The 22,725-nt window shown below is 36.4% G+C and overlaps 2 protein-coding genes across 2 annotated transcripts in view; one reads left to right on the top strand and one right to left on the bottom strand.

The window, feature by feature from the left end:
- The first annotated feature begins 617 nt into the window (after positions 1 to 617).
- MESR3 (misexpression suppressor of ras 3) overlaps positions 618 to 22,725 on the top strand; it is a 37,624-nt gene continuing 15,516 nt past the window's right edge. Inside the window, exon 1 of the mRNA XM_017628536.1 lies at positions 618 to 654. Coding sequence (XP_017484025.1) covers positions 652 to 654 — 3 coding nt within the window. The 5' untranslated portion in view covers positions 618 to 651. The remainder of the gene's footprint in view (positions 655 to 22,725) is intronic.
- Cyp310a1 (Cytochrome P450 310a1) lies at positions 6,599 to 11,988 on the bottom strand. The gene is made up of 6 exons (XM_017628535.1): positions 11,231 to 11,988; positions 10,761 to 10,883; positions 10,497 to 10,687; positions 10,177 to 10,428; positions 9,836 to 10,084; positions 6,599 to 6,860 (listed from the first exon to the last, which is right to left on the bottom strand). The coding sequence occupies exons 1-6, from the start codon at positions 11,713 to 11,715 to the stop codon at positions 6,682 to 6,684; spliced, it is 1,479 nt and encodes a 492-aa protein (XP_017484024.1). The 5' UTR covers positions 11,716 to 11,988; the 3' UTR covers positions 6,599 to 6,681.

The raw sequence follows: 22,725 nt of genomic DNA, 5'->3' as shown, positions 1-22,725 counted from the left end.
ATGGCAATTATAATAGGGAGGTTTTAGTTTTTTAAACTATAATTTTTTAGATACGAAATTTTCTTTAAATCTCTCAATACCCCTTGCATTTGCAGACAGCTGAGAAGGTGTGTTTCCAAAGCAACAGTTAGGGCCAGTTGCTCAATGTCTGGTTAACACTCATCTCCGGTGAAATATAGTTATCTGAAACCCAACGAAAGCTAAATGGCATTTAAACAACAATCCAAAATTAAACTTAAGTGCCGTTTAAATAATAATTGGAAATTTGCCCTCATCCTATTGCATTCAAAAGACCAAAGAATAGTCTTATTTTGCCGATGGGGTATACATACATACTATGTGTGTACATATACATATGTGTATGTATGCAAAGCAGAGTTTGTGGGAAAATAATTTTCAATGCCGAATCACTAACTAACTGCCTATTAGTTGTTTAAGTTGAATTAATAAAATGCCAAAGGGAATCATGAAAAAATGAATTTAATTTGAAAATAATGTACTAAACATATACATATACATACATACATATGTATGCATGCATAAATTAAAATGTATGTATGTGTATAAGTACCATTCCAGCATGGATATTTATACTAATAAAATCATTTGCTTTCTTTTATTTCAGCAGCAACAAATCGCCTAAGGATTAAAATGGTAAGCAAAAAATGAGCTGAAGATTTTAAAATTGCTACATAATTGAAATTGAAAATAAGTTGTATTTCATTTTAAGCTCTGTCGTCATTTATTTGTTCGTTTTATGTTAGTACAAAAAAATAAAAATAAAATACCCAAGCACGGTGTTAGTGAATATTTCAATAAGAAATAGGCTTAAGTACACCTTAAAATTTCAATCGAAGTTGTTTACTAGTGAAAGCATACAACTTTAAGTCCTCTCTTCATTTGGCCGAACTGCATTCGGTTTAAAAACTGCAAAATTCATTAAGCCAGGTATGTACTTAAAATCCACAGTACTGGAGTTGCCATTGTTTTATTTCATGAATGCATGCATGCGGTACAAGCCTACATACATACATACATATGTATTTGCCAGAATATGTATGCAAATGAAGTTAAGTAGAAATGAAACTGCCAATTGTTGCTACTTTGAATGGGACTGTGATGGTAGAAGGAGGGTCAATGCAAGAGCCTGGTACATTGAGCATGCAGCCATGTAGATACAGGTGGACATAAACCGCAACCAAATATGTATATGCACATCGGATTGTAGGTACATATGTACATACATATATACATTAGGATGTCTCACAGCTTTCTCAATGCAAGTAAAAAAATATTTTTGAAAGGGTATGTTGAAGCAAAAGCTAGCGTTTTTTACGAGGAGGAAGCATCGAAAACCTATACCCGTCAGTGTGGGACTTTAACCCGAACTAAACATCCTACTGTAAATATCTAAAAAAATAAATAATAATACATTTTACAGGGACTGGAGAGCTGGCATGGGAATTTTAAAGTTCGCGGGTGAACATTTTACAGACCTTCCTGGGATTGAGATTAAGTAGAAGTTATAGATGAAGGTGACACAAATGTGATTGTAAAGTTAAGAAATACAGCTGAGTACGAAGATTCATCCTAATGTCCTTGCATTGGTTAAATATTACAAAAACAGAAATGCCTCTAGTATGAGAAAACAAGAGAGGAAAAAAAAACAGAATCAAAGTGAATTGGTAGTGGAAATTGAAATAACTGTACAACAACAGTCTCGAGGCAATAAATCAAATGAATGGTGAAAAATCGCAGGGGATTATGCGAACAATTTTCATTGTTGATAGTGCGTGAGTATTTGTGAGTTTACACTCGCACGAGCGTGACATGTCTGCAAGTTAAAATTAAATGAAAAACAAATATGGAATGAAAATATAATAGATGGGGTGTTCACAGTTCGTTCCAAATTGTGTCTGAAAATGTAGACGTCTACATTTTGAGACATCTTTAGCATCAAACTGTGAGCACCCCTTTCTAGCAGTCGTCGCAAAATCGTCTCAAAACTTTGCTAGTGTTGCCAGACATTTCTTCCTTGCGTGCATTTTTTATATGTCGCCTTTCGATTTTGTTTCTGAAAAATTGTAATTATTTAACTTAATTACCAATTCGTAATATTTGTTATTTCTTTTCCTTGATTTGTTTCTTTTCATCAGAAATTGCGCTCAAATTAAATGCAAATACAGAAAACGTGCCCAATAAATAAAAAAATGTGATTAGTATTGCCATAAAGCAACCCTGCTGCGAGGTTGCAAAATGTAGACGCGTAAAAAACATACCTTTGAGTGTGACAAAATGTAGACGGCGTCGTTTTCCAATTTTGTATGGGAAACAACAACACCACAGATTTTACGGTTAGAAAACGTCTTAAAATGTAGACGTCTACATTTTGAGACACTATTTGGAACGAACTGTGAACACCCCAAGAGTTTAAAATAGCTGTATTCAATGCTTGCACAAATAAAATCCACCTCACGTGCATGAATACACCCAGCAGGAAATAAGGCTCTGCTCTGCATTGAAATCCTTTGGCACAGATTTTTCGTTATATTTTATTTTGCAATAATGAGAACAAAAAACGGCTGAATTGAGTGTAACTTCGTTTGCTTTATCTTTCATAGCTAATTACAAATAATGCTTCTTCTTCAAATAAGTGGCAAACATTGAAAATTTACATTCGACCTTCACTTTTGCACAATTCTGCTACCTATTTTTAACCGACTTCCAAAAAAGGAGGAGGTTATCAGTTCGTCGGAATCTTTTTTTTTTTTTTTTTATGTATGTTACCGCATATCTTTGGACCACGTAACAGATTTCGATAATTCTGGTTGAGATCCGATCAGTGGATCATGAGATATATATATATATATTTTTTTTTTATATGGGAGTTGAAGTCGGTTTTTTTTTGCTAAAAATTACTTGTTTCGCTATACTTTAACTAGAAATTACTGAGACTTTATACATACATAACTACGTATGTACCGAATTTGAACTAACAACTCTTGTTCGCCATCTTTCTTCCCTGCTGGGCGTGCGGGCACTTGTTTGCCTTATCTGTTATTTGATGCACCTTTCCTGGCCAACAGCAGCAACAACAGAGATACACTTGCGCGGCTGTTGACAAACCGAGCCATTGTTTGCTTGCAAAAGTGGTGAATAACAAAAGCAGCAAAAGAAACAAAAACAGCAACAACAAGTACGCGCGCACTTGCCCAGAGACTGTTGCAATTTTCCGCTTGATTTTAATTTACGAACGCCATCAGCATCATACAATCCGCACGCCCCACACCCCACTCGCCGCGACTCCCCCCCGCACTCCGTTCCGCGGCCACTGCACTCCGCTGCACCGCAAAGCGCTTTTGGAAATGGGAATTCGAGTACAATGCAAAATAATAATAACAATAATAAAATGTTACTTGGAAACCTTTTGACCCAATTAAAAAAGTGGCTCGAGCTTTGGGAACAAACCGCCGACGCGCTCTGCCAACTCAGTTAAATGGCAGGGCGGCAATTACTGGTGCAGTTGCTGTACATCCAAAAAAACAGCAACAACCAGATCAGAGTAGAAGTTTCATTGTTGTTGTCAGCTCAACTGCACAGATGCAAAATCGGTGGCAAAAGCTATGAAAACAAAACGTATTTATTTATGTTTATGCGTATGCTTGTAGATACATATGTATGTACATATGTATGAAAGTTTGAATGTAACTATGTATGCAGTTTTTTATTGTCGCTGAAGTTGCACGAAAGCGCAGTCAATGAAAAAATTGCCACTGTCAATGGGAATTACATGCACAGTAAGTCGCTTTGGAGCTACTTGGAGCTACTTCTTCTGCTGTTTGTGCTAGATTTTTTTCTTTTTTTTTGGACCAACATTTTTGCCTTATTCATTGCTTTGGTTTAAATGGTTGAATCTTTCGTGTTAAATAGATAGCCACCGACTGGAGTAAAATCACTGAAAGCTGTATTAGCGTAGATGGCAGGGAATGGATGGATGTTGGTTTTTATGCTTAAATGATAATGTTTACTTATGTTGTTCTGCCGAAGCGGAAACGTCAAAATAAATACGGATAAAACTGCTTACATTAAACATTATTACTTATGCGGCATCGTGGCTCCATTTCGATGTTTAACTTGAATGATTTAAAAAAAAAATCTTTGAATAACTCGGACGCTGCAGAAATGTTTTCAAGAAATTAGTTCATTTTACCCAACCTCGTTTTAGGAATAGAGCGGGGAAAAATTATTATAAAACGCTGCAAATGAGCAAATTTCGATGCTCTTTTATATCAATAGCGCCCTTCTAAGCTAAAAAAACAGTGGGACGATAACTCATTACCCGCTTCGTCGGCGACAGAAGCATAACGCGAGTAATTTTATAAAATGAACATCTAGAGATTACAGAGTACATCGATGTATAGGGGAGACCGGGGTAGCTCCAGCACGTTATTTTGAAGCCCCATATCTTAGCATATATTCAACGAATCGAAACATATGTAAGCTTGAATAAATCCCACATTATTTAAAAATAAAAAGTTATCACAACATTTCTTGAAATGATAGTGCAGACTGCATATGTATGTTAAGGTTGATTAAAAAAAGTCAAATTTGCTGAATGTACCCCATGCCGGGGTAGCTGGTAGCATTCACGGGGCAACTTCGTCGTTCATGTATTAGATAAAAAATCATTTTGAAACCATTTGTTGAGGTTAATACATTTTAATAAATATGTATATCATTACAAAAAAAAACATATTTCATGTTACAGTAGTGAAAAATAGAGCCTCCTAGGCTTACTAAACTTAAGATAAAAAGTGATTTGATGTTGAAACGAATTATCCACCTCAAAAATATATTAACTGAGACAACGTCATGTTGAAGAACGAAACCAATGATATATCCTCGTTTTTGGGCTTAAAACATACAACTGTTGGAACATCCTGTGCCGAATGTGCCCCAACACAAAACGCTGCATCTACCCCGGACATTGCTTTTTTCTTTTTCTCTTTTTTTAAGTTTTAGAAATTTGTTTTATGTCTTAATCACACTTTTCCACAAAATAAACATTCTTACCTTTCAGTTATAAGCAAATTTTTTGTAGAAAGTCAAATACAAAAAGTTGAAACCACTTGCATAGCAGAGTCGAAATATAACTGAAGCACTCGCGAAAACACAAAAGCACATGTAGCTTTATTAGCTGTTGAGGTAGAAATTTGAAACTTTTAATGGGTATTTTTTATTAGCGGTGGGTGAGTTTTCGCTAATATTTATATGCTTATGCCAGATAGATCTTTCATAGCAAAATCGCTATTGCCGAATGTACCCAAAGCCGGAGCTACCCCGGTCTCCCATATAGGTATTTAGATTTATTTTAGACCAAGTTTGAACAAAAAAGTACCTATTTCTTCTTCTTATTAGGCACTAAAACCGTTTGTAGGTTGAGATCGATAACAAACAAGTTCGCCAATCACCTATCTCCTATACGAAGTTTCGCCAGCTGTTCATTCCATGAGTGCCAAGTACGAAATGAACTTTTCATTAGAGCGTCATGTCAGCAAAGTCCTTGACTCAGTGGTATCACAGGTGCTCTATATCCGGGATGCCCAACCTGTAGCTTTGTTGGCTTAATTTGGGTTATTTCAACATCACTGCGGCTCGTCTTGGCTCACTTACAACAAATAGACTCATTTTGGAAGAACAACACGCCAAATGATCACAGCAAGCGTTGACTAACAGCCAATTTAACGAAAGCAATTTAAGTGAAAAATGGTTTTAATTTCTTGAATGTTAGATGAAAATTGACAGAAAATAAAAAATCATTTTCCATTTAAATTGCTGGTGAAACCGACTGTAAGTAAAGCCAAATGGTACCAAAATCAATCGCCATTCATTCACTGCTGGCTCGCGCTTTCTCAGCGGTCTTGTTTTTAGTTTACTACCAAAATACTTTCGGTTCGAAATGCCTTTTTTGCTATTACGAGAACAATGTTGTTGTACTTTTTATTGACGCTGTTGTGATTTAGCTCAGTAAGCTAAATTTGTTAAGCAGCCCTGTTCTACTTATATTGGCCTATTTGCGGGAAGGTATGTTTCCTCTCCAACTAATACATAGGGATGTACTTGAACACACAAAAATGCATGCTTTTTAGGTTTTTGCTTAAGATTTAGCGTATTTTTGTAATTGTTTCAAAAAATAGCACATTGTGTATTAACTCATCTGCAGCATACATATTTCTAGGCGCAGAAAGCAGCTAAAGTGCACTTAAAGCATCTAGTTTTCATTTCGTACATTTATTTACATACATACACAAAATATATCTTATAATAACACACAAGTAAAAAAGCTGTCAAAAGATGTTTCTAATAACTACCCAGTCGCCAGAGTGAAAATCGCTTCTAAGCAAACGCTCTCAGTAAGACCACTTTGGAAGCTGTATAACTTTGAAGATTTTCAATAGTTTTGTTCTTCGAAAGCAGTTTACATGTGTTGCGTTGTAGGCGTTATGAGGCGTGTCTGGAGCAAAATTTTATTTGTATTTCGCCTTCTAAGATAATCTTAATCAAACTCTGGCTATTACATACAAAAAATACGTATGTATCGCTTCAAAAGATCAGAAATAAGGGTTGCTAACTGAGCTATCTGCCCAGTTTTGCTAATTTTGCCTACTCGGCAGATCATTTTTACAAATGTGTGCTAGCTTTGTGCTTCTTCAGTCTAACTTTGAAGCCATCCTTGCATTTGATAACCGCCGCTGGGTTGTAGAAAATTTGCGCGTCCTTATTTTCCGAATATTCCATTTCAAAGCTGTTTAGCAATTTAACCAGTGCTAGCTTAATAACCATGGTCGCGAAGTTGCGGGCTGAAATACAATTGAAATATAATAATTAGCATTTAATACCACAATAACATATAAAAACAAAGAAAATTCTTATAGGTAATGAAAATGTAATGCACACTCATCAGGGAAATTATTTCATTTACATAAATAAATACATATCGACACCTGAAGAACGCTCTACTTGAAAATTTGGTTGAAGAACGCCCTATCTGAGCTGAAAACGTATTGAAAATGTGTTGAGATGGGGCATTTCTGAACCGAATTCTGAGATGGGGCGTTCTTCAATCAAATTCTGCGATTGGGCGCCCTTCCATCAAATTCTGAAATAGGGCGTTCTTGAAAAGTTTTCTGAGATAGGGCGTTTTCGAACTGGCTGCCGGGATAGATCGATCTTCCACTCAGGTGACGATATGTACTCAGTAAATATTTTTTGTATATATATTTTTGTATCTTCTTTTCGGCGGTGTTACTAGATCAGCTGAGTTTGTGTATGTGTTTCGCCTCACGGCTTATTATGTCAAATTGAAATATTTTGTTTGCACTTCCACACACACACTCTGGCAGATTTTGACAGTGCACGCCGCAAAAGCAAATACAAAATACATGTAAATTGTTGTTTTCGTACACTTGCTATCGCCTTATATGTGAAGTTTGGACTAAAACCTGTGGAACTGTCCAAACTACGGGAACGCAAAAAGCACTATTTCCTACCTAAACGTCAGTCGGTTTGTTTACATGTCATTGGTACAACACTGATTTGGCGGAGAGTTCAGTAAATAGTTATTAAAATCTATACAATTAAGCGCCGTTTTAACAATGACGAGTTAACTCTCATTCCGCAGTTGACTACAGGTTTTCAGTGCAAAAATTGAAAGGTGACTGCCGGATTTGACTTAGCCCCCACTGTAAAAACGGCACTAAGTAAGTAATTGCGAACATATTCAAATATATCGTTGCTTTCTTCCATTTTTTAACCAATGTGTTTACAAATGCAACCGTGACTATCTTTTGACACTTTTTAAGAACTTGCAGGAAGAAAAACTCCGGACTAAGTCCTGCAACCTCTTACTAGAAAGAGTTGCTCAGTTCCCCTCTCTCAGAAGTGTTCCAAGTTACAGGTTTTTTGTCTATGCCTGGCCTAAAGGAACGACTTCCTGTAAGTTCTGACTAAATCCTGTAAACCGGAATCGTATTGGAACAGACAAATTAATTCGCCTTGATATGGCACACCACATACAAAAGAAGCAGAACTTATAGTCAAAAATTTTCAGCAAAGATTCAGATAAAACTGATGTGAAAATATTTGTGTATAGTTTGTACTTATATGAACGGATTGAGGTCACCAATAAAGGCAGTCCATCTTGCGCGAAATATAATCTTAGAGGGATACATTAAGCTTATGAGGCCTATTACAGAAGCGATCGACTTCCTTCAGGGTGAAAATGAAATAATGTATTTTGGTTACTTTATCCCCACTAAAGTGCCTTTTAGAATAAAAATGCGTCGTTTGGAGCCTGACGCTTGGGATGCTGTTATTTCTGTTCCTGACATTAAATTGCGATCAAAAAAGTGTTTAACACGTATGTGGTGAAGTTTGAAAAGATGGCCCAGAGTACTATTAGAGAGTACAGAGTCGGGTACCCATTAACATCGGGATAAAAAGACTCGATATTCCAAATATTGATGCCAAATTCAAAAAAAAAAATTTGAATTTTGGTCTCGTTTTTTAATAAAGAAGAAAAACATTGTTTAATACATATAAATTTGCACAAAAAAAGTTGAATACCGTTTAAATAAGAGCATAAAAGGGACTACATCTATACTTTTATTTTTTTTTAGTTATTTACATACAATACTTGAAAATTTTACCAAAGGTCCTATTTCGAACTTCGAACGCCCATATCTCGATTTCGGAGGCTAACTTCAAAAAACGGAGAGATTAATTTTTTACTTATGACTAAATCTCTTGAAAAAAATTGGTTTGGTCCAGTACCCAGAAAAAAAGGTTGATTTTGCCGTATAGTGTTATAAAATATTCTCATTTTCTTAAATAATTCATTGCATCTTTTGGTAGGGTATTGATTTTTAACTACCAGTAACTATTTTCAGTAAACAGTTGACATTTTACTGATAATGCAAATCAAATTATATTATCAGTATTTTTACTGGAATTTCTTTCAGTAATCAGTAAACAAATATTTTAACTGCAATTTTTTCAGCAATCAGTAAAAGTTTACTGGCAATGCAAATTAAATTTCATGATCAGTAAATTTTTATTGTTTACTGATTACTGCCATTGCAGTGTGCCCATCTACGTAATTGACAATGCGGCTTGTTGGATCGCTTTTTGTCTCAGCAATTGAATGAGCATAAAAAGTTGAGACCCTCAAAGGTGCTTGAAGGTTTTAAACCCATTCTTTGAGGAGCCCTACAAGGTGATAATCAATGAAAAGGACACTTGCAGGTATACTGATGGATGTATGCTCGAGGATGGCAATACTGGACTCGGTGTCAGACAGCACAACTACATCTAGGCTTATGGCTAACAGCAAAACTCTCTTGAACCAATGGGGCACATTAGAGTGTTGACCGTCGCAAAAGAGTTGGCGCTCCCGAGAAACGTAGGTGCTATGTGCCTTTCTGTGGTCCGGCCAAAAGACACACAGCAAAGGTCCTAAAGGAAAAAAGCAATCTCATACACTTCATGGAGGGGTTATTATCTCCGTCCAGCATACCACCCTCTAAGATACTTATGGCGTATGAATAGTAGACAGGTTTTTTTTACAAATCTCTTCCCATATTTACGTATAAGTAGGCCTCTTACAATGTATTTCTGGTCGCTTTTCCTGTCTGAACATTGCAAAAACACATTACTTTAAGCTTCTTCTATGCATATCGGTTATAGTGAAGCCTAAGTATGATAAGTGTGGTCAAGGTTCTTAAATACGTTAGTACTTATATTAAATTGAAAATTTTAATTTCTCCACGCTACTCACCCACGCAAATGCCCGCACCCATGCCAAAGCCCATAAAGTTTTCCACGTCCGGGCCGCTCGTTACATTGTAAAATCGCTCTGGTCTAAAGTAGTCTGGATCTTTGAAAATCCGCTCATCGCGGTGCATCGCCATAACCGGCACCATAATTGTGCGTCCCTCATTGATGACGACACGGCTATTGGGTATGGGGAAATTTTTGCGACAAACTCGTTCGATGTACGGCACGCTTGGGTATTTGCGCACAGTTTCTATGCAAATTAATATTTTTAGAGAAAAAGAATATTTTGTTTTTTTTTTTGTATTTCTAGTTCGACCTTCATCAAATCAAAATGGCACCAACCTTTAATGCAGGCGCCCAAATATTGGAGGCTATCAATGTCCGCATAGGTCAACTTCTTATCACCATTAGCTGCAGTCTTAGCTGCTGCAGCCATGTTGCGCACTTCCTCGAGTACCTGCCTGTGTATGCTGGGCGATTGTAGAATTTCGTAGAGGGCAAGTGTGGCCGCTGAGGCGGTGGACTCGAAACCGATATTTAGAAAACGTTCAGTGACTATCGACAGTTTCTTAATAGAGAGCAGCTTCTCGCGTTCTAAGGGCAGTGGGTTTCATATACCATAAAATATTAATTAAATTAAAAGTATTCCAAACTCCACTAACCAAATACATTGTCCACATGCCAATTCAGTTTACTGTCATTGTTCAAATTATTGCCATTCCTGAACTTCACCAATAACTGCATTATATCCTTGCGTATCATGCCGCCATCCTCGCGTCGTCCCACAGCGTCCTTGACAATGTCACGCAGCCGATAGGTGAGCGATGACTTCTTTGGCAAATGATTGAGCGTGCTGATAGTAAAAGAAAAATTGTATTGGTGAATAACAACAAAATTTAGCAGCGTATGAAAAAAGCAACACTCACTATGAATCTAAGCTCCGATTTCGGAGCGCGCTTTGTATGTAGGTCTTGAAAACACTATCATGCTGTTCGAATATATTGCTGTCTAGACCGTACAAGAGATTAGCGAAGACGTTGATGACGTAGCTGGAAAGGCAAGACTGAGATGTAAAATTTGATTTTGTAAGCGATTTGTGTTGCCAAAACAATCATAACTACATAGTTAGTACTTGGAATATTAAAAATATCTCAGATACTTTGTCAAGTTTCTTAACTGAAACAAGTCCTACTCTTGGTAAGTCACACTCGCGAGGCTATTCAGGATGTGAGCGTATCCTTGCGAATTCACTTCCACATATGAAGATCATTAACTAAGTACTAACATTTCACTTCGGTTAGTACCATGGAAATTAGTTGGATTTCTTCGCAGCTTCATTGGCAATCGCTGATTATAATACAACCCACCCTCGCACCTGCACCGCGCTCTTACTCACGTTCTCAACACTATCTGCATATCCACATAATCATTTGCTATGGTTATCGCATCCAAGTGCTTCACCATGTGATCGGTCACTTTTTCCACATTTCGGAACATTCCCTCCACCCGCTGCACGCTAAAGATCGTCGCCAATTTTTCAAGCAGATTGATTTTACGAAAACCCTGCATGTAGTGCCAGCGTTTGTCATCGAAATGGCCATGTGGACTCTCGAGGATGGTGCGCGCCAGAGCCACATCGCGCACCAGCAGTGTTGGCCGAAAGAAGAAATAGACGCCATATAAGGGCCGCTCGCCGCCGGCACTGTATGCTTCGCTGATCGCGCTCACATATTGGAATTCGCGTCGATAAACCTGTTTGAGAAATGGCCAACACAAAGCCGTGCGTTCTGTTGGGAAGCCCTTACGTTTCCAATACGTGTAGACATGCCGCACGTAGAGGAAGACAACCGAGTACAAGAGTATCGGTATGAGTAGCCACATTTCGTGAGACGCGACGCGTGTGTGGCTTGGAAGCTGTGTGTGTGTGTCTGCCGCTGGTCTTCCTGCTGCCGCCTAAGGGCTGTGATGAATTTGCCGGCTCGTAGTCAAGGTTAAAGTTGTTGCCGGTTGTGATTTATGTACTTGATGTGCGTGCGCGCGTATCAATGATCTCCGCTGACAAGATCGAAGTGCGGTGCTCGCCGCCTCTTTTAATCGTTGACTTACTGCCGAAAGTGCTGTAAGATTGATGCAGCGTCCGAGATGGTGTAGGAACTACTGATTGACTTTTTCGATTGAAGAATGAAACATCAAAATTTTAACATTGATGACCAGTTTTGTTTTTTGTTTTCTACGCGCCATGTGGATTGTGTGTGTACTTCCATGGGTTCGTAGATAGTTGTGTAGGAAATATATCCCAGCTAGCATTTAAAATATTGTTCGGCGCGTTTTAGCATTCTCGAGTAATTTATGGGTCGCATAGAAAAGTGTTTGTGGACAATATTTGTCCGCGATGAAAAAGGCAATCTTTTCTGATTCTTAGATTACCGCTTTATAATCGTTAGGACTCGCTCAATGAACGGTACTTTTTTCTTTCCCAGCAGCGTCACATACGACCCGCAAGAGAGATCAGATCGTCGCGCGATTAGTTGCGCGCTAAGAAGACTCGATTTCGAGCCGCTTATGATTGAAAATGCTGGCTGGGATGGTCGCATATTGATTGCTGTGACGCTGACGTTTGAGATAGATTAGATACAGATGTGCGTGTGTGTGAGGAGATGTTGGCTTAGGGCTTGCAACAACAATGATCACCTAAACGAAGCAATAAGTTTCAAAATACTGATAAGTGCTTTGGACAGGTCCAAAGAGCGTATATAGCCATACATAAATACTCATATGTACATACATACGTGCATACATACCTTGTGCACAAGTGTTTGGTTCCAGCATCCACAGTCGATCTTTACAGTCAGTAACTCACACATATATATGGACATTTTCTAGCAGACGTATCATTATCAGTAAATAACATTTAAAGCCGCGTTTAATTGGTTCAATGCTTAGAATTACTGACGTAATTATGTTGTTGTACAGTGTGTTCAGAGTTATTAAATATTCTCGAGGCTTAAGTGAGAGACAGGCTGGCTATGCAGAAAGAACATATGTATGAATTGTATGAGGTGTTGAGAACCAGAGTAGCCCAGCTATGTATTTGCGATTTCCTTAACACTTGGCTAAATGTAACACCTTTATGTAGAATTGCTGCAGCAGCTGCACTTTTCCAAAAATGTAGTTACTCTGGTTAAGCAAATCAGACTCGGGCATTCGTATAGGAAGTGAAATAATGCCACCTCGCTGTCGCAGCAGCTGCGGCATATTCTGTAGCAACTTGTTTTCCTTACTACATACAGTAAAACCCGCTTAAGTACCTCACGAAAAATGTCAGCTTTTTGAGATACTTAAGCGGGTTGGGTACTTAAAAGAACCCGCTTAAGTACCTCGAGGCGGGTACTTAAGCGAACATAATTACTAATGTAGTTACATCTTCTTGTTAACTTGCATAAGTACTTTATTAACAACATTTAATGAAGTATATATAGTTTAAAACCAAAATCGTACCTTTTTAAAACACATAAATAAGTAAAGAAAAACTTTATTAAAAAAATATATATAGTGCAATGGTATGTCATTTTTACAAGAATTAAATTGTTTAAAAAGTCAAAGTTGGACATACACTGAGGGAAAAAAATATTAAAATCAAATAGAAACGTAATTGATCTTACTATAAACGTCAACGAAAGTACCGTATATTGGTAAATATTCAATTCAATTACGCGCATATTAAAATGACCGCGTTCGTACTGAAAAAGCATCCGTGAAGTGAATAATCAAGACAAAAACTAAAAAAAAATGTATTTGCATGTTGCCTGTAGTGGAATTCGAACCCGACCATCTCCGGATATCAACAACTTGTGGCAAGCATCTTTGCGCACTCAGCTACACGCAGACATATAAATTTGCTTTCAAATGTTGAATATCCATCAACACCACAGCACGCGATTTGTACTATGTATGTATGTGTGTGTTGTGACCGCTCTCAGAGCGGCGCTCTGCATGCTTGGGGTGCGTATGTAGACTTACATATTCATACTCACATGTGAACAGTCAAATACGTGCGTAATAAATTTTGTATGAAAATATTATTTTTAGATACGAACATTTTTAAACGATAATCAAATATATTCATTTTTACTATGCATTATTTCCCTCAGTGTACCATTTTGTACCAAATTCAAAATGATATTGTTTGCCACCTGTGTATGTTTATTTATTAATTTTTGAGATTTTTCAATCAATTAAAATACAGTTCATTCCCTAACAAATACCATATAAAACTAAGCTTAAGATTTTGTAGAACACTTAAAAAAAGAACGATTCATCATAATTTCATACTTTTTTCTCAGAAGTGCTTTTTGAGTATACAGTTTTATAGCCCATTCAATTTAGGTGTAATAATGTGCAAGTTTCAAGCGGCTAAAATTTATCGTTCATTTTTTTAGAATTTTTTCTACCGAAGGTGTGTAGCGCTGCTACTGAATTTCAAAATACGTACATATTTTAATGAATTTTAAAAGAGCACTTAAAAGGGGAAAATTTCAAGTAAAATTGTAAATGGGGCACGAAAAATTTAGGTACTTACGCGGATTGGGTAAATAAGCGGGGAGGTACTTAACAGAGGGATTTTCTTCAGATTATATAAAAAAAATTCACGGTGTCCAAAAATATTCAACAATTTTTATTGAGCTCGAGGCCGTTTTTAGTGAAAACTTATTGTGGAAAAGCAACAATAATTTGAAAAATGGTAGAAGTGATAGCTATTTCGGAAATCACCACATTTCCTCATCAGACTTCTTTCAGTAGGATTCGAACCGACGTTCACCACTGACTCAGCCAGTTGCCTACGCACTGTGCTAAGTTTGTCTTGTTAATTCTTGTTGCTTATTTTCCACTATTTCACTTTGCTAAGCCAACTACAATCAAGCGCAGCTATTCCGCTGCAATTCACTTGATCATGTGGTTGTTGGTTTTGTTGGTTTTTGTTAATATTTCTATTATTAGAATGTTTAACTTTTAGGTGTGCTCGTCCTTAAGTTATTTGTTTTTTTTATTTTTATGGCCTTATAACAATTATATTCAACAATTTTTATGAGCTNAGGTACTTAAGCGGGGGGTACTTAAACGGGTTTCACTGTACATATGCCTATTAATAACTAGTTGCTACAATTCAAAATACATTTCTACCCTTGCTCTATTTAGCAGATGCACAGTCCCTGGTCCGCTCTAGTCAAGTCGAAGCTCGCGTGCTTGCTTACAATGCTGCAGGGAGTCAGGATCTCTTAATTTTTTGTTTGAGAAAGAGGAACTGGACATATTTTTCTAACGGAACGGCGGACACACGTTATACAGCCCGTGAAATAATTGACTTGATTGAGGGAAATATTTTTGATGAACGCGTTATGTCTCGAAATGGACCTGTCGATATGCCATTGCGATTATGCTATTTTAGGCCTCTAGTTTATTTAATATAGTTTAGTATAGGGCAGGAGCTTTGAGCGCTTTGGCCGGCAACATTGTGCGAACCCCGTGCCGAGATTGAAAATTGAACTTAAAAATTAGCCACATCCGAACCAGCCGCGGCATCAACGCGAAATTATGTATATTTAAACACGAATAGCATAAAAATATTTTTCTGATAAGGTCAAGTTTCAGTTCCTTCGCTGCTTCGTTAGTGCAGGGTTTTTGTTTTTGTTTGTTTCGTTGGATTTACGAAAACGAAATATTCGAAAAACCGTTAAAAAAATAATTAATAATACTACATATTAGCAAAATTAAGTTGTTGTTGTTTAAGGCCCTTTCCTCAAGTAGCTTTTGAGAACAAAATTTATGTTTAAAGGACAGATAAACTTTAAAATTTAATTGAGAAAACGGCCAATCAAAGACAATTTAAAATTTTAATTTTCCGTTGAAAATAGTATTTGTCAATATGTATTGCAAAAACAAATGTGATTTTGTATCTTCAATTGAGTTATTTTATTTATGTTTTTTTTTGATAACTAGCTACAATTGCCACAGGTAGAAAAACTTGTAATGCACTACATTAAAGTGCCATTCTTCAACTTTTATTTTGTTGTTTCTGTATTGCGGATCTACAAACAGATACTTCCAACTTGAAGCTTTCCATGTGCACAACTTTTAACCTTGAAAGGTTGCAGCTACTAAATAAATATTGTATTTCAAACAAGTACAAAGTTTTAATTATAATAATTGTTTAAAAGTCCTGCATATAAAGGCATTCGCACATTTTGTATGCGAGGCGCAGCTATGGAAACTGGAAACAATTACATACATACATATCTTTTTCACAAATGTGTGCCAACCTGAAAAGTGCACATAACGTAACAACAACAAAACCAAAAACAAAGAACAAGTTTTTATAAAAATATTGACTTCACACACTGTTAGCTTTAAGGCCTATTGCAATTTTTATGCGCAGCTGCTGAGCTGTATTTAATTTATTAAAAAAAAAAAAACAAAGTTAAAAAAATAAAATATTATAAGCCTGAGTACATAATGATTGCGTTGTGACATTAACTATGCACCTGGATATTCGGCACTGGTCGGCATCAAATATAAACAGAACAGAAATGTTGTTAAGCATTATTTTTTTTTTTGCGTTCGTCAGCACACGAGTGAATTCTTATGCAACCACTATTTCGTAAAAATTTCAAATTATGTACATATGTAAGTCTGTATGTAAGGGTGAAGGGTGATTTTAAATAAAAAAAAATCGCTAAAATTTTGTTTTTGAGCAGTTATAACTCAGTCATTTTATGAATTTATATGACTGAGTGTACATATTTTTAGTCAAGATTTTATAGAATTTTTGCGATCTTCACAAAAAATTTTAATTTTTTCAAACCCTTTTATCGACCCCTAAACATTTGTTTAACATTTTGAAATATTCGAGGAAGTCCTTATTTTGTAAATAGAGCAAAATAAATGGGTGATTGATACAAAATTTAGATGCTAACATTTTAAAGACCACCCCAATGCACATTTATATACAGCATATAAGTGCACAAATATAAATATGCATGAATAGTATTTTTCGAGTTTTGAGTACTCACACCCGTAGAAGCCATTTTTTTTTCTAAAGTTTTTATACATTCAAAATTTTGTTGTTATCTTAAAAGTAAATTTAATCTAATTTAAGAATTGCTTTCACATGAACTCGCTAATTTCGCAACTGACATTAACTGACAAATAAGATCATTAACTTTTTTCCCATGGTTTGTTGCTGCTTTTCGTTGCCAATTTCGTTAGCAAATATGTTTGTTCTTGTTGTTTTTGCACTGTCACCAGCATCAGCAAGTCTGGGGTTGCACATGTGATTATTGTTAGTAATGACATATCCGTTGTTGTTATTGTTGCCCATTGTATTCCATATTCAAGTAGACATGTACCTACATACATATATATATACATATGTATATATGCATCCACTCGTACGCTAATAATGCCTGGGCTACCTGTTGCGTTTTTTTTTTTTTTGAGGAAAATCTGACTGAGTTGTGCTAATTTACATGCAATTTGCATTCGTTGTTGTTGCTTGTGAATGTCGGTTTCAATCGAAGTCATTGTTTGTTGTTGTTTTGTTTGCGCTGCGCGTGCAATCCATTATTGCGATTTTTTTTGTTGACGAAATGAAAAAACAAAAACACAAAACAAAATACATACATATATCTTTTCTTAAAAATGTACTATATTTAGCCGATATTCCCAATATTTACTTAGTAGGTACATTGTAGGTCTCTGTAAACCGGTATTCATATACGAGTATGTATGTATGTAAGAACATTCGTAGAAAATTAGAGATTTATAATTTTAGCTTGAGTGATTGCTGCTGTGGTGCGCGTGGGAAATCCGCCAATCTAACTCAAACCACCGTTATAGATTTCGTCAGGGGAAGCAAACTGCTAGAAACTTTGAAACAGGGTTCCGTTACAAAGTTAAGTGAAACGCATTTTTAGAACCTGAAAAAAATCATAAAAAAAGGCAAAACAAAATACCTAAATAGGCACGGAAATGCATTAAAAATCGCAAAACAAGTCAAGAAAAAGGGCACTAAAAACCAAAAAAAAACTATAACGGTTAAAAATGCTAACAAAAATTAACTGAAAAAAGATTAAATTTGACGAAAAAATAAGGAATATTTATGATTGAAAAAAGTCCGAAAAACGAGTAATTTCAAGCGAAAAATTCAAATTCAAAATTCCGATAGTTTTTGAACGAAAAAAATCAACAAATAACATTAAATTTGAACGAAAAAGTTTGTTATTATAAATGATTTGTAATTTCATTGAGCATTTTCCTCGCTCGAGATTTAACTCATAAAACATTGCTCTCTAAAGTAGTAGTAACATTGAACAGCGAGACCGCAACGGTTAAAATCTTTATAATAAATATCATAATTTAACCACTAAAATGGGATTAGTTTTTTTCGATGAGATTTAACCGTTGTCCTTTGGTTTTTTATTTTTTCGATCAAGAATAATCTTTATTTTTCGATTTTTAGTTTTTATATAAATTGTTGATCGACATTTTTTCGATTATATTATAACCGTTATTGGTCTTTAATGGTTATTTTCGGCCCCTGATTGAACCACATGTGGCATCTTGAAACTTTCGGTCAGCATTTTCTTGTTCTTGATTGACGCCGTAAACGCATTATCATTAGATTTTCGGTAAGAAAAGCCATAAATATACTAAACGTTGACTTGACGCAAGCTGGTATAAGTTGAGCCCAATTAGGCATAAGTACGGAATACCTACAATTCATAAATTAGAAAACCTAAACCTACATATGTATATAGGTATACCTTATTATACCTATTAAAGGTCGAAAATCAAATTTTAATGATAATTAGGGAGTTCACAAGGTACTGTCGTATTGTTGTATGTAGTAAACTTTAGATGGCCAAAGCTATATTTAAGGGATTCGCAAGCTACCATAAAAGTCGAATTATGAAATTTCACACCGTTAAAAAATAGTTGGTTGGGATCAAGTCCTCTTTACTTACATTTATTTAGCCGTTAAAAACTTTACGACATACGACAATACGACACCTACGACAACTTGTGAAACACCTAAATATTTAAAAACCAATGCACATACATATGTATACGTCGCTTGATTTGCGAGTATGTATGTATGTATGTACATAACTTTAAAATAAAAAACAAGTACGTAAAGCTCACCCAAATGATTATAGATTGCCAAAAAACAGCGCATTATTTCAATATTTGTTATTAAATTTCACACACACACACACACACACACACACACACATAAAAACTTTGTAATTGAAATTTTAGTCATGCACCCCGAGTTGTGTAAGCGCCTGCTGTCAAAAGGAAAAGCAAAAACAAGTTTAATTAGCAAATATCTAAACGATAATCGAATTATTGAAAGCCGCAAATTAAGCTGGCAAAGCTGGCAATAATAATAATTACAATTCATGTAAGTTTTTATCCACTCATTATTAGCGCCTTTTTTGCGAGCCATGCGATTCAGCGAGCAATTGAAGGCAGGCATTGTGGCTTAGATGGGTGTTAACATTGAACCTCAAATGGAATGACTAGCCGTTAAAAAAAATAATTGTTAATAAATAATTGCGATTAGCAAGCAGCATAAAAAACGGCGAAGAAATTAAACAAACATGCAATATGAATGAATAGAGCGATGCTTTGGAATGTACATACATACATACATACAGTAGCTAAAAAGTCCATCCCAAAGCGGTAGAGTGTGAAACTGTTGAACGCAAAAATCGATGAAATAAAACAAAAATGTGTTGGTATGTGCGTCTGCGAATAGCTAAAGTAAAATTTTGAATTTTCGCTTTTCATTAAGTATCTACGAAAAAATGCGAAGAATGGCAATGGTCCTATTCGGAAAAAAAAGACAATTAAAGTACCCACAGCCGCAAACAATGGATGAAATTTATGGTGCTAAAATTAACGCCGACGAAAGATAAATACATTTTTGTTTTTCTGTTTGTTGCACTTTCATTTTCATTTCATTTCATAGAAAAAAATTTTAATTACAAACTGCATGGTGAGGATTTTTAATTATTGCGTTTTTAGGTTTTTATCAATTCAATGCCCTCGCACAGAAAATTGAAAATATATTCGTATGTACTAAATACATACTCGTACGCAATAATATTAGTTAGTAAATGTTTCATCTTATCTCTTCTGGTCTATGGGAGGTACTTTTGGAAAAGATTTGTCACCGACAGATTGGGGTAAGTTAGGTTATAAATATGTATGTGATATCATTTAATGTTTGGGGGAATGGGATATGCTAAGGATTCAATCACGCAATAGCCACTTAGTCAATGGGACTTTCACCAGTATCGAGAGAAGCGCTTGGTTTGGTTTTACAAGCTTCTTCGAAGCGTGGCCAGAGGGACTTAGCCACTTGGCTCTCCCAGGTTGTCGCCTAGCGTTCCTCTAGTTGACCAGATGCCCACAATTCCAGTAGCAGACTAAAGGCCGGTCCACATAGAACTTTCGCGTTGGCTTTGGCTTTGGCGTTAGTTTGACAGAACGCACGTTAAAAGTATGCTTGCTACAATCAACGCTTGGCAGCGAATGCTTTGAGCACTAGATTTAAATACTAACGACAGATAAATTAATATTTCATATCAATAATTGCATGAAACTTGATATTTCTTACCTACATTTGATTAAAAATTAAAAATATTTCACATAATTTTATTTATTTGCAACAGCTGATTGACAACGCGCGCAAAAAGATGAGAGATGCCCATCTTTTTGTGGGCGTTAGCTTTGGCGTTGGCGTTGCCGTTGATATGTGGACATGTCCATATAATTGTGTGTATTCATAGTCAGCTGTTAATCAACGCCAACGCCAAAGCCAACGCCAAAGTTCTATGTGGACCGGCCTTAAGTGTTCCCACCATAGTTCTCTCTGTTTGTTTTGTCAGAACATCGACCATTCACTTCCCACCTGGCACTCTATTCACGCACGCCGGCAGTTTACTGTCAAAAATTTCTCATGCAAAAACAACTTGTATGGAACTAAGCGAAATTGAACGGCGTGCGTAAAAAGCTAACTCAAATTCCAAGATTTGTCTTGCATGACATTTCGATTTGACGTTTATGCTCAAATGGGAATTTGGCGCGACTATGGATTCAAATTTTGCTCAACAAACTTCTGTAGTGTTGACAGAAATGCAACTCTGCACGCAAATTTATTTCGGTTAATCAAATGTGAAAAACTTTCATGTGTGCGTGGAAAAATTCATCCTTGCATTGCATTGATCCATAAACAGTAAAAGCTACAAATTGTCGTTTTAGAAAAAGTGGTTTCGTTTTATTGTTGTCAATTAAATTGCAAAACATAATAATTGCTGGCGACATGGACAAGCTTCAGTTGAAAAATCGCAATGAAAATAATCTGAAACATTCCCATCATCGCGGTCCAATGCCCTCAAAATCATTACTTGCGATCACACCGCATTTCCGCTAACGAGTACTCAATCATTTTCAATTTCCACAATGCTCGTACTGGCGTACCTTTTTGGGTAATATTAGGCCAATTAAATATAGGTATGTATCAAACTGTTTTCGCAAACTGTGCAGTCAGAGCGGTTTTTATTAGGGATGTCCGATATTTGAACTACATACCGCTCGCTTACAGGAAGAATGCCAATTAAAAAAAAAAATCTAATTATTTATGCAGAAATAATCTGCAGCTCTTCTTTTATGTTGTAACGAAATAATTATAATGTCTTTCAAATGGGTCTCAAAAGAATAGGATTTGCACTGTTTTCAGGGTTGGTTATAAAGTGGAAGTCAAGGACCTTAATCTTAGTATGGCGAAAACTGGAAAGTCTAGTGGAAAGCGTTCAGGCGATTCCATCTCATCAATATCCAGGTAACTGTGGCAATAAGCATTTCAAATCTTTAGTCTAACCGCTTGAATTTCGATCAGTAAGTGATCAGATACCCTACTAAGAGCGAGAGCTGTGGACTTGTAAGCGTGTAGGGAAGCATCAACCCGATGCCCCTGGGGAAGAAACACCTTGAAATTGCGCAAGTTCTAGTTTTCGCTCATGACAGAAGACCCGCACCAATTCTTCCTTCAAGCTTCGGCTCTTTTGAGATATGTGCTGCCGTTCCCTCCTTTCAGCCACTTCGCCCCAACTACTCTTCCCTGTAGCGAATATACTTAGAGGAAAAGCGGAACAGGCACGAAATTGAAATCCTCAAGAATTTTGGAGTACGCAGGCACTGACCTTGTTAGGCATCCGGCTTTACGGAGTCTGCTTTCTGATCACGATTGGAAATGATGTCTGCAATATCAACATGCACTACAGCGATAAGTGATTCGCAGCGTAGATGCCTAACAAGTGGAGAGCGAATTCCACCCGGCATGTCTCACTATTTAGTCGAAGTTAGGGCTTCGTGACAGCTTCCTATCTAGGACCTGGCCCAAGTACTTGATCATGTCGGAAAGCTGCAGACAAATAGTACCAATCGAGGGAATAGTTACGTGTATGATTTTGTAATTCCGCGTTGATAAGACTACAATTAGACCTCCTAGTGGGTAAAACACGATTGTCCGGGAGAGAAGATTGGACCAGAATATTTAAGCACAGAGTTAGTATTGCAACACTGAGCACATGACTACGATGGGCAGATTCGATAGTTAAAAACTTTGGACAGCCCTAAAACGTTAATACATAGGCGTTGCATTAAAAAAAAAGCACCACAGCAAAACATTTCCAGTGTTACATAACAGTTAAACATTTTTGTGATTTTTCGAACGCAAATGAACGAACACACGTACGAATACATTTATACATATGCATGTGGTCTCATAAAACAATTGTGTGACTTTTTCGCTAACCACTTAATTGG

Source organism: Rhagoletis zephyria, unplaced genomic scaffold (genome assembly GCF_001687245.7).
Source record: "Rhagoletis zephyria isolate East Lansing unplaced genomic scaffold, Rhagoletis_zephyria_1.1 Rzeph_scaffold_06016, whole genome shotgun sequence".
Lineage (NCBI taxonomy): Eukaryota > Metazoa > Arthropoda > Insecta > Diptera > Tephritidae > Rhagoletis > Rhagoletis zephyria.
This window is presented reverse-complemented; position numbering and strand designations above follow the sequence as displayed.

Coding starts and splice junctions, on each gene's coding strand:
- Cyp310a1 (XM_017628535.1), bottom strand. CDS start 11,715: ATGTGGCTACTCATACCGATACTCTTGTACTCGGTTGTCTTCCTCTAC. Junction 10,429..10,496: donor GCATGTGGACAATGTATTTG/GTTAGTGGAGTT, acceptor CACTGCCCTTAG/AACGCGAGAAGCTGCTCTCT. Junction 6,861..9,835: donor GGGTGCGGGCATTTGCGTGG/GTGAGTAGCGTG, acceptor ATTGTATTTCAG/CCCGCAACTTCGCGACCATG.